This window comes from Talpa europaea, assembly GCF_964194135.1.
Source record: "Talpa europaea genome assembly, chromosome: 9".
In the NCBI taxonomy this organism is placed as follows: Eukaryota; Metazoa; Chordata; class Mammalia; order Eulipotyphla; family Talpidae; genus Talpa; species Talpa europaea.
Window position 1 is genome coordinate 29,284,762 of NC_140076.1, and position 14,927 is coordinate 29,299,688.

Consider the following 14,927-nt stretch of genomic DNA (forward strand, 5'->3'; position numbering starts at 1 on the left):
TTCTATTCAGTTGTAGGAACTGGTAGTGACACATCACAGGCAGGCCCAGCCTTAAGGATACCATGTCCCGACACCTGGATTGAAGCAGGAGGTCAGCAAGGGGGCAGTGGTTCACTCTACAAAAAGATTCTTCATTTTACAAAAGGACTTGTGGTAGCATTTCTTTAAAAGATGAAGGATAAGGATTTGATTTACAAAAATTTCATGTACAACTTTTGTGGGGGTTTTTTTGGGGGGAGGGGCACTCCCATTGCATTAAACCATCCTCCCATACACACCCTGAATGACTGAAAGCTGCACAATGGAGGGTGTTTATGATACTAAGTGAACGTGCCGACGTTCAGTCTCACCAGGGCCTGGGCTCTGACTGGATCCCCCAGGTCCTACAATGGGACCTCGAGCAAAGATTCCGAATGCTGGGAATTCACGGGACAGAGTTTGTGTTCCAGTTCAGAATACAGACAGGACCATCAGCAGACAGACATTCTGCAGCCAGGAGGTACCCCTGGGCATCTAGGTGAGTGGGCTTGCACGGGTGGGCTCGCACCTCTATGCTCAGGACCCACATGTGCCCTCAGCACAGCGGTGTCTATTCACCAGCCTGAACAGTGATGTGCAGCTGGGAATACAGGCAGGTAGCTCTGAGACACCCCCCCCACACACACACAGGATGTAAAGCCCTCATGCCCAAAATAGCTCTTGCTCAATTTCACTCAAATTGTTTTCCCTTTCTCTGCCTTCACACAAAGCCCAACAGGGCACATTCACAGCTGCAGACGTGGTGCCCACAGCCACAAGGATAGGGAAGGCCAGTCTCAGTGGGGAGAAAACAGAGCTTTGAACTAAGAGGTGCTGGATTTTCTGACCCTCCGGTCCAACTAATCGAGAGCAGGCTCTCCACTGGCCATCTTCAACCAGACCCCGAAGAAGGCACCTCGAGGCTTATGACTCTGCAGTAGCTGGCAAGCTGGACGGACCAACATGGGCCTGGGTGAAGAAGGGGCTCAAAAAATGGGCAGCTACTGGGTACCTACATATTTGGACAGAGTGGCCACAAAGCCAGCCCAGCCAGCTTGGGAGGGGCTAAAGGCAAGGCTGAGGCTACTGGGCCCCTCAGGTGAGCGCTGACAACCCAGGTCTCAGCAAAGACAGGACTCCCAAGCTCCAGGCCAAAAGCAGTGCCACTCCAGTCTCTTAAGTGGGAAGTCTCAGGGATTGGGGGACGGGGGAAGACCGTGCCGTCTTCATAAAAAGTACCTACCACTTAGCTCCGTTTTACTGTTCTCCTACTGAGGCAAGAAATGGTAAAGCCGGCCTCGGGGGCAGTTTGGGCTTCCCAAAGTCCAGACATTGAGGAAAGCTCAAGTCCATTGCCCTGCTCCAGAGCTGCCCAATCCTCACCCCCACCTGCCCTGAAGACCTGGGGACACACCCCCGGCTGGTCCTGGTGGCCCGAGACCCATCACCGAGGGCCAGGTCCATCCGAGGTGGGCAGCATGGCAGGATGGAGGCTACGGGCAGTATGCTTGGGTGCCGGCTCTTCTGTATAGCTCTCGGGGCTGGCTGCCCCATCCAGGGAGCTGCCACAGCTGGAGTTGGGGGACAGCACGTCCTGCAGAAGGTCATCTGGAGGTGCACTGCCCCCACCCCCACCTCCACCAGCGGCCACCACAGGGTCCTTGCCAGGCTTGACCCGCTGGGTGCCCTCCTCCTCCTGGTCATTGAGCAGCTTGGCCAGGAAGTTGATGTATTTCATGGCCAGGCGGAGGATCTCATTCTTGCTGAGCTTCTTGTCGGGGGGATGCGTGGGGATCAGCTTGCGGAGCTCAGCAAAGGCCCCATTCACATTTTGCTGCCGCCATCGCTCACGGCTGTTGGTGAAGATGCGCCTCACGACTTTGGTGTGGGGACCTGGAGGGTAGGAGGGCAAAGGTGAGGAGGAATGGGCAGGGAAAGGAACTGACTGGAGATCCCCACAAGGCATCTTCTCTGGTGGAAAAGGAGGAAAAACCTTGGGAAAAATTCACTGGAAAACCTAAAGTTTCTTTTACTTAGAAAACTCCTACTCATGCCTCAAAACCCATTTTGTTTCCTTTTCTCTGAGGACTTCCCTTGACCCCTCCAAATAGATCTAACCAACTGCCAGGGCCCTGTAATCCCTTGATATCCACTGTTCTTGTCTCCCTCTCTGGGTTATGAGACATTTGAGGGTACTGTCATTCATTTATTCACTTGTGCCCACAGACCATATAGAATAGTTTGGAAGACAAACCTAGAGATAGACTTTCTGGGTTCAGTTCCTGACTACTATACATGAGACAGTGACTCTGGGCAAGATATGTACTCTCTATGCCTGAGCTTCATCCTCTGTAAAATGGCGATAATACTCGTAACTCAAGTCATAAGACTGTCACATGGATCTAATAACAAACACAGGTAAAGCACATAACAACTGCCCTACAGGAAGCATTCAATGTCAACTAGTGTTACCCATTAATCAGCTATTTACTAATAATGGGCGCTGTTCTAAGCACTAAGGAATAATGGTGAACAAAACAGAGCCCTGCCCTCAGGCAGTCTACATTTTAATGGGGGTAACAGATGATGAACTAGTAGCAAACAAACAGGAGGTTGAATGTAAGTGAAAGATGGACAGGAGCGACCTTATTTAGGTAAAGCAGCTGGGGACAGCCTTCAAGAGGAGATGACACCTATAAGGTAAGAACTTAAGGCTGAAGAAGTGCCTGAAGAAGGCACCGAAATGGAAGTGGGAAGAGTGCTCAGCAGAGGGAACGGCATGTGCAAAAACAAAGACTGACCTGGAAGAGGGCTAAAGCCACCATGTTTGATGAGCATGGGTGCAATCAGAGGAGGCTGAGTGTAGATCCCATGGGGTGTGGGAAAGCACGGAGTAGGGGAGAGCAAAGGTCTGCTAACTGACTGATCCTGCTGGGGAAGGGAGGGGCACTGGAGGACAGAACAGAGACCAGAGGGGGAGGACCCACCCTGTGAGCTCTCTCCCAAAGAGGAGGAGTAGATGGTCAGGCATGGCGTGGGCTCCAGGCAGGCATCTGAGGGCTGCTTCAGCCTCTCCACGTCCACGAGCGCTGGCTGCAGGTTGGGTGCCAAGCACTTACGTACTGAGACTTGTGGAGCAGAGGTAGACACCAACTTGCATGTATCAAGCACCAACTTGCATGTATCTCCTACATGCATGTCATCCCATACACATACGCACCCCGTGACTTCCCAGGGAGGCTCAAGGATGCCCACAGTGCCCCTGAGACTTTCCAAGCCCCAAAAGGCCCAGCTGATTCTTTGCCACAGGCCACAACCAGGTGCCTGCTAAGCAGTCCTACCCTGGGCACCTGAGGGGAAATAACTTGCTGTTTTTGGGGATGGAGGCCAGTGAGGGGAGTTCCTTGGCTAAGCACCACACTAAATGTCCAAGCCTGGTTTGGGATTCCCAAGCCAGAGGAAGACAGAGAGGGCCTGCCAGTGCTCCTGATCCTGGGCTGAGGTGGCTGCTTCCCTCCTCTGCATCCCAGAGATGCAGAGCTGGCTCTAGGCAGTCCTTGGGAGGGCCTAAGGGAACTGCCAGCCCTGGAATATTTGGTTTACCTTCTTCCAGTAACCCTGAAACCAGTCTTCAGAATGTGGAAACTTGGGCATAGGAGAAGAGAGGAGAGCCCAAGGTTTCTCCTCAGTCCCACTGACCCAGACCTTGACCCAGCTCATCCCTGCTTGACGCTCCCTGCTTGGTCATCTCTCATTCTCTCTCCTACGTGCATGTGCACCCCATGCACATATGCACCCCGTGACTTCCCAGGGAGGCTCACAGATGCCCACAGTGCCCCTGAGACTTTCCAAGCCCCAAAGGCCCAGCTGATTCTTTGCCACAGGCCAGAACCAGGCGCCTGCTGAGCAGTCCTACCCTGGGCACTTCAGGGGAAATAACTTGCTGTTTTGGGGCATGGAGGCCAGTGAGGGGAGGCTACAGCTGGTGCTGACTGATCTTGAAAGAGCACGGAGGTGGGGGTGGGGAGCACTATGACTGCTTTCAAAGCTAGGGTCAGCCAGACTCCAGAAGTGGGGCTGGGGTTAGGAGGAGTATTCAGGACTCTGCTGTGTGACCTTGAACAGGCTGCTTAACCTCTCTGAGCCTCAATTTCCTGTAAAATGAAAATGCTAATTGATCTCAGAGGCTTGTGGTGAGGATTAAACAAAAATCAAAAATACAAAACCCACAGTGCATAGTGGATGTCCAAAAAGCAGTAGCATTTTTGTTATCAATTGGCTGCCTTTCCCACTCCGAAGAGCTGCCTGAGGACTGCTTGTGATGAGCAGTGTGCTGGGCACTTGGAGTACAGGCAGGAACAGGCAGAAAAAAACTCTTTGTTAAGTAGTAGGGGGCATACTGGTCCCCAAAACCTTCCACCACTACCTGACAGGCAAGGAAAGAGAAGGGGAGGGAATGAACCTTCACATGTCCTCATAACCTACCCAGAGCCAGGCCCGAAAAACACTTCACCCCCTGCGCTCCTTCAAAAATCTATGGGGAAGCTATTCTTCTCCCCCATTTCATGTGAGGAAACTGAGGCCCAGAAAAATTCAACAACAGGAATCCACATCAAGTCCTGACTTTAGATCTTGCATTAGTTCTACTTCTACGGACTCTTTTTGATGAAAGCTCTGAATTCTAAGTTCCATGGACATATTCTGCACCCATCCCATCCTACCACCCCCGCCGCCCCCCGCCACACACACACACCCTTGCCTCCACCTCCATTTCTGTTTATTCCTCCCAGGCTCCTTCCTACTTCTCTATACCTTCCTCTTTCCCAAGTCTGTCCACCTCTCAGCTCCTCCATCTCCCTCCAGCTGGGCACTGAGCAGTCCTCATTTATGGTAATGGCTTCCCTACACTCCTGCACTTCCTCCAAGCCCTCACCCTCCTGCCCCTCCTCACCTTCCTCTCCTCTGTACCTGATTCTGATGCCTCTGCCCTTTGCAAAAAAACGCCACTTTCCTGGGGAACATCAGGACTGGTCCCACCTACTTGCTGTTTGGCACACCCCTGCCCCTCTCTAACCAAGCAGCACAGACACCAACAGCCCTGCCCTCTCCTCCCTATACCCCTGTGCCCAGGCCAGTTGGGTCTTTTGAGGTCTGTTCCTTGTCCAGACTCCAGCTCCCTCCTCTCCAGAATGTCACTGAGGACTCCCCTTCAGAAGCTCTGCCCACTGCACATATCCCTGCTACCCGCTCTCTGCACAAAGCCCAGCCTGGCTCCAGGAACACAGGAACCCCCACCCCCACCTAGGCTGAAACGCTAGAAACCAAGGATTGGCTCCAAGGCCCTCAGCTCTGAAGAGCCTGCTCTCCTGCCCCCTGGTGCCGGGCCCGTCTACTACATCAGGCCAACCTGGGGAAAAGCAGGGGGTCCTCCAAGTTTCCCACTCATCCAACCCTTCCCCCAGGAATACCCAGTCGGGAAGAGCTCGAGGGTGTGGAATGGGACAAGCGGTTCCCACAGTATAGGGCCCTGGGATAAGACCCTTGAAATACAACTGTGAGCAAGGAACAGAACCCAGAGTCCAAGAAGGACTTGGGAGGGGGTGCAGGGAATCCCTAAGGTCTGGCTTAGCACCAGGGGACACCACACATTCTGCCCAGCATCCTTGTCAAGTGCAGGAATGGAGCCTGGTGTGGTAACTACTACTGACCCTAGAGGTCTGGGCTCAGCGCCACAATGTGTCCTCACACCCATGTCCCCTCTCCCCAGGACTGAATATGCCTGCCCCTGGCCTCACCCACAACTTCCCTGAGTCCCAGGTCTGAAAAGCCTGCCAGCCACAGGAAGGGAAGAGGGTGAAGAGTGTGGCTAGGTGAGGGCATTCTGGGGCACCAAGGCTGTGCACCCATCTACCTGAGACAGAAATCTCTGCTGTTCCCTCCTTTGGGTGGCCCTAACCAGTGTAGGGGGTGAGTACAAAGGTGAGCTGGGGGTACTCACCATCAGTAATCTCCATCTCGTAAGGGGAGGGTCTCCTCTTCACTCTGTTGTTGGTGGCAAACATAGGGAAGGCATCAGGCTCCCCAAAAAATCCACTGTGGGAGGGAACAGATCACAAGATCACATGTAAGGTAGTGGGGGGAAGAGGCTCCTTAGGACCTTCCCCCGCAATGTTCTTGAATTTCCCCAACCCTGGAAAAACAAAGGCAGCTCTGGTCCCTTCCCACAGGCATTGGGGGTACTAAGCACATGAAACACACAGAGAATGAGCCTCTCGCCAGGGGGAACAGCAAGGGGAAGACACACTCTCACACACAATCAGAGGTGAAGCACGGGGCAAACACAAAAATGAACACACACGCACCCCCTCCCCAGGTACAAGCACGGGACCCACACAGACAACGCCCCTCCTAGACCCATGCTCACACAGCAGACGTGGCCCTCAGATCCCGGGTGACTCCAGCACCACCCAAGGGGCCCTGCCCCTCCCGTCAACATCACCCCACCTTCACTCCTGCCCAGGACGCAGCCCCAGAGGCCGATGGATAGACACCAGACAGGAAACCCTGACTCACAATCACCGCCTGCTCCCACCCCCACCCTGGCCTCTGCTTCTCTGGGCTTCCCCACACTCACTGCCCCTCACTCACTGCCCCCACTCCCCCTATCCCAGTCTCTTCTTGTCCCCAACCCACCCTCCTCCCACCTCCCCAGCCCAGCAAGGAAAGGCGCTGGGGTAAAGGCCCAGAGTCAGTCCACACTAGGGACAGAGAGGAGCGACCACTCCCTGGGAGGGCCCTAAGCTGAGAGGTAGAGGAGGGGCCCCCTCGCAACCATTCCCAGCTCCCTTACCTGTCCTCAGAGGGCTGCAGCCTCCAGAACTTCACAGCGGAGGGCCTTCCACTCGCCCCTGCTTGGTACCCACACGCGGGGCATTGGCACCTGTCCCCCCACCACCTCCATTCGGCACTGGGCGCCGGCTCCCAGCCAGCCACATGCCCACCCTCCCCCTGCTTGGTTACACACACCCCAACACGTCGCGCGTCACAAGGCACCCCCATGTGCTACACACACACACATACACACACACACACACACACACGCGGACACTCCCTCCGAGGGCCCGTGTCTCGCCTCCAGGCTGTGGGCTGCGGGTCCAGAGGCCCCTCTGCTCCCGAGCGCCGCAGGGGAGCCGCGGGCCGCGCCCACCCGCCCGCGGGGGACCCTGACCTGCCGAGCGAGGCCAGCGGCTGGCTGAGGCTGTAGAGCAGCGCGCGGCCGGGGGCGGCGGGGGCCGCCAGCGCGGGCGGGCTCAGCTGCACCATGCGGCCGTCTCCGGGCAGCTCCGCGGGGGCCGGGGCGGGCGCCGGGGCGGGCCCGGGCGGGCGGCACAGCTCGGTGGTGGGCACCCGATGGCGCGCTTCGGCCGCCGCCGCGTCGCGGCCCTTTAAGTCCCGCGCGGCGCCGCCCCCGCCGACGGGGCCGCCCCCCGGGGCGCCGCGCGCGCCCAGCTCGATGACCGGGGGCTCCGCCGGGGCCGCGCGGCCCGTCTCCTTGGCGACGCCGTTGAGCAGGACCAGGTGCGGGGGGGCCATGCGCGCCTCGGCCGCGTCCCGTCCCTCGAGCGCGGGGTCACTGCGTGCCGCCTCGCTCGGCGGCCGCTCCGTCATCCTGCGGGCAGACAGACAGACAGCCGCCCCGCTCTGACAACCGCCCGCGGCCCGCGAGCCCGGGGCGGGGTGCAGGGCGAGGGGCGGGGAGAGACTCACGCACCCCCGGAGACCCGACAGGAGGCCGCCGACTTGGAGCCACGTGGACAGGCGCCCGCCCTCGGGGGCTGGAGGCCCGGTGGGGCGCGCGAGGGCCGGAAGGGGGGCGCGGGTTGGGGGGAGACGGGAGACAGACGCGGAGGATCGAAAGGACAGAGGTGGAGAGAGGTGACAAACATTGGGAGAAAGGCGATCCAGCCAGCGAAAGAACAACAGAAGGGGAAAAAGGAGGAAGGAAATGTAGAACGAGGCGAGAAAGCAACACCGCCTGGTCCCCCTCTCAGGCCGCAGGGGAAGAGGAGGGAGCGAACCCCCGACTGTGTTCTTCCCGCCCCCCCCCCTTTTGGTTTTGGCGGGGAATCCGTCTCCAGGAGGTGGGGTATTTTCTGAACCTTCCTCACCTCAGCAAAGCCCTCCCCTAGTCTATCTCCACACACACACACCCAGAAAAAGATGGGGGCAGTGTAAGGTGGAGGAGGGGAGCAGGGTGCTTGGGGAGTGGAGGCTTCAGGAACCAGGGTCCACTGGACTAGGGCTATTAGAGCTTCCAGGGGAGGAACCAGGTGCTCCTTCCAACACAGTCAGCCCACTTCAGGGGTGTCTACTCACACTAAACAATCCACCCTGTATTCTGTGCCCCCACCTTCCTGCAGCCCTTTACTCCCACCTCTAGGTGAGACACCAGGGAGCGAAGAGGCTCCTGCCTCCCTGAGCACTTCACCCCCTTCAGCTCTGCTGGATTCCAAAATGAGTGGGTCTGGAAGGAGGCCTGGCTGAGGCTGCAGGAGCCTAGGCATTCAGAGTGCCCTGAGGCCCCTGGTGTCTGGGTCTCAGGCAGCAGCAAGGGGTGACTGCAGGGCCTCTGGCCTCTTCCAGCACTTCCTGATGCCCCTCTCCCTCCTTGGTGTTGTCCTTTGGGACTCGGGAGGACTAACTCCATTATGTATTTAAACGCACTGTGCAAATGCATGAGTAAATATTATTATTGACAAAGAGAAAGGACCAGGGAGGGAAATGCCTTTCCCAAGGTCACACAATCCTGTTTTCAACAGAGGCTGAATCTAACAGATTCAGATTACCTGTCCTATCCTCCCCTGTACACCCTCGCACATATACCCCTGGAGCGGAGGGTTCCCCTCTTCACAACCGCACTCCAGGATGTTCTACTAGCAATAGCTTGGGTTCTTGCATCCCCCTGCTTCGATGCCAACGGGGCCAGGCCCCAGCACAAAATAAAAGCAGAAAAATCTATGCGACTCTGGCTTCAGAATTTGGGGATATTTGTGAGTTGTTGTTATTAGAAAAATTAAAATATAGTCAACTCGATGAGGCTTTACAAGATGTTCAAAATGAGGTTGCTGCTCTGAGAATTATGTAATTGAGGCATTTCATAGCAGAAAATAAATTCATAAAAATCCAATTCAGTCCCAAGCAGGGTCCTTTGATCACTCACAGCAGCCGGTGCGCTCCCATTCTGCTCTGCGCTGCCCTGCTGAGGCGTGCGCCTGGGAGCCAGCCTTCCTCCCACCCGCCCCCACCCCTGCAGAAGAGAGAATGGACACCACTAGGGACAGAAGGGAGAGGAAACTGCTCTAGAGCTGAGCTCAACTGCCACCAGATACACCAGCCACTGGAGAATCACCATTCAGATGGCACTCCTGCTCCGGATCAGGCACAGCCCTGTAAGCCTGGCCCAGAAACAACAAAACTCCCTGACACCTGGTGTGCCGAAGCTGGAATGGCAATGGGACTAAGATGCTTGAAAGCGAGTTTATGATTATGGTGGAGACAAAAGATTTGGATGGACGGAATGGGACCACCAGGACGCTGTAACCATTAGAAATGCACCCTATGTATACCAGGTCTGGACCCCCTGACTCACGCCCCTTACCCCTGGTGAAATGCACCAGAAACACCTCATTCCGTGATGAAATATACAGCCCCCGATGCTGGCTCTCTACCTCACTATCCAGACTCATTCCTGTGCATCCAGTACATGTGCTTCGGCCCCAGCTTCTAACCGAGTGACAGTGTGCACCGCAATGGCCAGAATGAACTCAAGCCCTCCTTACGACTGTTTATACTCGCTGAGTAACTCCAGGGCTCCCTGCACAGGGGCAAAGGGAGCCCATGTTCCAGATGAGTTGACCCTGGCCCCAAATGCCCTCTCCAAACACCTATAATGATCTGTATCTCAGAGGCTCCCTATGAGAAAGCTACGATTGGTCCCCAGGGTCTGTGGCCCACTTCTCCTGGCCCCTTGGGGGGCCCCAAGGAAACCCAGTGAGCTCTTCTGCAACCAGGGTAGCCCTGGTGAGCTATGCTCCTGAGGAAGCCACAGGAGGACCCACAAGTATGTTCATTTGTCAAACCGCATCACTTAGTTTTGGTTAAGATCACTAAAGGGAAAAAGGCTGAGAGATTTTTATTTTTTTTTATGTGGGTAAGGTAAGGGGGAGGGGGTTAAGGTTTCAACTAAATGCACAAGACCATTATAACTCCTCTGTCTTTGTGTCGCCGCGACCCAGTGCACAGGAGGCAACACCAGATCCTCATCTGTGGCTGTGCCTGCTCAGAACATCTCTGCGCCAGCCTCTAACCAAGACAGACATGGCAGCTGCTGGAGGGCAGGCACTGGGCTCCCCTAGCTCCCAACTCTCCCCGCGGAGAATTTCTTACAATGTGTGTAAACAGCCTCAGCGGCACCCCAGTTAGAGCCTTTGCCTAACAACCTCCGGAGTCCTGGAGTCCCTCATACTGTACCCACACCCGCTGAACCCCCTGAGGGAGCCCAAGCCTGCAGAAGAACAGAATCACTTTCCCCACCACCACCGGAGAAGGTGGGCGTTCAGGCGCTGCCCCGCCCTAGGACTTAGGCCTCCGTCAGGCCCACCAGGGTCAGGACTGTGCTAGCCAGGATGGCTGCGGCCTTCTTCCTGCTGGAGTTCCAGGCTAGGGCAGCCTACCCACCCCATATCCATGTCGCCGCCCCAAAGTTCCAGCCTTGTGAAAGGTCCACAGAACCAGGAATGATGGGAGCAGCCAGGGGGATCAAATCCAACCAGCTGTTTTTACCCAGGGTCAGAAAAGGAAAAGGCCCTGCTGCTGACGGCCACAGAGGCCGTCAGCAGCAGGGCCCGGAATCCCCAGCTCAGGATCCCTATCCCCCTTTATCCCCACCTTCCGAGAAGGGCTCTCTTCTGTCCTGAACCCCCCCCACCCCCCAAGCAAGAACGCAAGGTTTCCCAGGACATTTCCACCTACACCATTCCCCCCCAAACTCACCTGGGGCATATTTAGAGAGACCGGCCCTCTGAGCAGGATCTCCACTCCTCCGCCGAAGAGGGCGGGAGCCGAGGTCCAGGCGGTGGACGGGGGTCTCTGCTTCCCCCTCTCTCGCGGAAAGACCAACAGTTAGGCCGCGGTGTGGTCCGGGGCGGTCTGCCGCGCCCAAAGCAGTTTCCAGGAAAGATGGGGGTGGAGAGAGAGAGGGAGGGCAGGAGGGAGGGAGAAAGAGAAATGGGGGGTCAATGGCTGGGAATTACCTCAAGTCCTCGCCCAGCAGCCCCGGGGATCCAGAACAGCTTTCTGCTGCGCCCCCCCCTCCGGTCCCCCAACCTGCAGGTTGATTGAAGCTCCCTCCCGGCCCCTCCCGCTAAGAAGCAGCTTACACCTCACCAATCAGGAATAGCTACAGCCGAACCACCAAGGCCCCGCCGCAGACTGTCGGGGATATTTTTCGGACCCGCCAACGGGGATCCCTCTGTTGTTCAGCGCGGCGGGGCTCGTTTCAAGCACTACCGCGTCTACGCGGGTGGCTAGGGAAAGAGGGGTTCGCAGCTTGGCGGGGGGGGGGGGGGGGGGGGACATGGAAAAACAAGAATCCTGTCCTCACACTCCGCTCGGTGAGGGCAGAGCCTCCGAGGCCCCACGAGCTCCACGACCCCCCTCAGCCCAAAGTGAAACCAGAACCGAATCCCAAAGCTGCTCTGTCCCGCAAGAATGGAGTCGGGGCAGCGCGGCTCCAAGAAGCGGAAGGAGAGAGGCACCTGGGCGCGCCGGGCCCTGCTTTTCTTCCTACCGATGAAGAAAAAGAAAAAACCCGAAAAAGAAAAATCCCTTTCCGACTTCAATCATCGCTCCACACAATGACTTTCGATTTTTTGGTGTTCAGACCCGCAGCGTGGAGGGGGATTGTAGCAACTGCCTGCAGCAATAACCAGGGCGCAGGGAGGGAGGGTTCAAAGCCCCCCAAGCCGCTGCCCGGGGTGTAGGTCGCAGGATTTCGTTGTTCCCTCCCCCACCCCAGGCCAGGGTTTTGTTTAATTTGTTTTGCTTAAATTGTCCCGTTTAATTGGACAAGTCTTAGATCGAAGTCTTAGATGAACTGCGAAGGCTTCCCTTTTGCCCCTGTTTTGGTTGAAATATAGAAATGAGTCTTCTCTGCGGTCTCAGTCCGAGGAGGGAGATTTTCTTTCTTTTCTTCTAATCCAAACCCGGAGAGCGGTGAAAGGGAGGAGCCCAGGACGCTGGGTCGGGGGTAATTTCTGCTTTAAAACCGAGTCTCTGTGTCTGTCCCTTTTGCCATTTTCTCCCCCTACCCCAAATCCAGCAACTTAAAAACCAGAGAGGGGGGTGGGGGGCCGGGAGAGGAGACAGCGGCTTTGTTATCCCTCCAAAGGAACCAAAAGCTCCTGGCTGCTTGGGCTTGCTCCTGGAGGATTCTTTTAATTAAAATCGGCTGATGATGGTGATGATGATGACATTAGCAACCACAATAACTGACAAGCAAAATTCTTTCTTCCGGCGCTTAGGGCACGACCGCCCCCGGCCTCACCACCGCCCGGGGCGGGCTCCGGCGCAGCGAGCGCCCACCCCCGCGGGAGTGGCGCTCACCCGGAGAAGGGGCGCAAAAATGCTCCTCCGAGGCATCCCCGGGGGTCCCCACCCGCGAGCAGCGGCCTGGAGCAAGCTCCCATTGTCTTTTCCGGCCTCTCCCGCAGACCCCAGCGGCCGCGCCCGAGAAACTGACCAGCAATGGACGAAGCCCGAGGGCGACGGGACGCGATGCCGGCGGCCGCGGGCGTGAAGGTGCGGGCCCGGGCGAACGCTGCTCAGCTTCGAGCCTGGAAGAGCCTCCCATTCACTAACGAGCCCCTCAAACGCCCAGGCGCAGACTGGCCTCCGGACAGAGCAGCCGCCGATAGGGCTCTGTCTGCCCATCCAAGCCAGCACTGGCTTCCGAATACATCATAATTTGGAATAAAATGTGAAATCCGTCTCCCCGCCCCCAAGCCACCTCCTCAACGCGCGCTTCCATCGCCCCTTCGCCCTCCCTCCACCCCCCCAGCGGCTTGTGAAGGCGCCCCTAAAGGGCACCAGCACCCTGGCGCACACCCCGCGCCGCGAGGACCCCACAGCGCCCAGCCCCACCGACGGGAAGCGAGAAGACGCTGCCCAGCCCTGCCCCGCAGGCCGGCGCGCCGGGTCCGCACATTGCCAGGCGCCACAGAACGAAATCAGCCCGATGCTGTCGTTCAGGGACACACAATTCAGGGCAGCCGGGATGGCACGCGCCCCACACCACAACGAAAGCCCCTAAACACGGGCGCCAAGCCCCCAGCACCCAGCACACAGACCTATCTCGAGCGCGCGACGGAGCATAATGAGACCCAGCGGTGCGCGGGCAGACGGGCCTTGGAGAGACCCAGTCCACACACCCACACCCAAGCGGCGCAGACACCATCACACTCGGACACGCAACCTCCTGCCCCCGAAGACCACATTCGGAAGCAGGCCACATCCCCACAGCTCACGCACGCACTCTCATGACCCCGCCGCATGCAAACACCCGCGGGCAAGAAATGAGACCAACCACCGCCTCGCGCATTTCTGTCTATTGCGTAAGGAAAAAGGGGAAGGAAGGGAGTCTCCAAGTCGGGAGGGGCCGCGGCGAGGGCGCCCGAGGAATGTGCCCCCCATCGGAACACACGAGGGAAAAGCAGCTCGACCTCCCCTTCTGCGCGTGGGGGCCAAGAGGGGGTCAATGGGTGGGGAGCTCCGTGGGAGGCCGCAGGTTGCTTTACCCTAGAAAAAGGCCAGAATGCTCACGTTTTGCCGCCACGGGGGGAAGCGTGTGGCCATTTTGAGGCCTGGTGCTTAGTGCGGAGGCCCGCCCCGCGCCCCCCGCCCCCCGCGCCCCCGCCCGCGCCGCGCCCCGCGCCTGCACCGACGCGCTCTAATCCCGCTCACGTTCCAGCCTCGTTAGCATGGGCCGAGGCGCGCCGGGGCCGTGTGCGCGGCGTAGATAAGGCACCGCCGCGGGTCCGCTCGCCCCCGATAAGCGCCTCGGCCATTATGGGCCAAATGATTCATTTTAATTTGGCAATTTCACCGGAGGGAGTGGGGACTGGTTGCGCGGCGCTAGCGTCGGCTCCGGGGAGAGTTGGGCGCGCTAAGACCGGGAGGGTCCAGCCGCGTTTTTGATCTCCAGGCCTCTCCGGACCCCTGCTCCGCGTCCTCTCGTTCCTTTTCCAGACGCCTTTCTGCAGCGACTTTCAGCCCAGCACGCTGTGCCCGGCCTGCTGAAGACCGAGGCATCGGAACCATCACTCTCAACTCCTCATCCTCGCTCCATTCGTTTATTTCTTTTTGGCCAGTGTCCTAGACACCCAAGTTTCTTTCTTTCTTTCTTTCTTTTAAGATTTATTTATTTATGCGTACAAGAGCTGGGGTACAGGCCAGAGGTGTGGGGGTGAGAGGATTCACCAGAGACAGAGTGGGGAGCAGAACAGGCAGACTGACCGAAATACACTGCTGAGGGGAGCAGCAGGTGAAGCAGGAAAGGTCCGCTGAGCCATGTGTGTAGCCCCCTGCCTGGCTGGGGGATTGACTCGTGCTGCAATGGCTGTGAACAGCTTCATAGATTGCGTCTTAATCCCTTGCGCCACCAGGGAGGACCCAGACACCCAAATTTCAATGGTCAGCGCCTCATTCCAGAAAGCTCACCAGCTCTCCCCAATGACAACACCAGCCCCCCCAGCCTCTCCCCCTTCAGCCCTGACCCTTTATTGCTCTAAAATGACCCTCTTGCCTCTAATGTCATGGACTGAGTTCCAACTCAGGACTCTATAGAGGCAGGA

At 57.6% G+C, this 14,927-nt stretch overlaps 1 protein-coding gene across 1 annotated transcript; it reads right to left on the reverse strand.

Annotated features, from left to right (window-relative positions):
• Nucleotides 1-1,462: 1,462 nt before the first annotated feature.
• On the reverse strand, nt 1,463-12,978 carry TAL1 (TAL bHLH transcription factor 1, erythroid differentiation factor; the record flags this gene model as incomplete). Its single annotated transcript, XM_084241700.1, has 4 exons — nt 12,818-12,978; nt 7,247-7,687; nt 6,017-6,111; nt 1,463-1,911 (listed from the first exon to the last, which is right to left on the reverse strand). Exons 2-4 carry the CDS (start codon nt 7,684-7,686, stop codon nt 1,463-1,465), a joined length of 984 nt encoding a protein of 327 aa, XP_084097826.1. The 5' UTR covers nt 7,687; nt 12,818-12,978.
• Between the last annotated feature and the right edge of the window lie 1,949 nt (nt 12,979-14,927).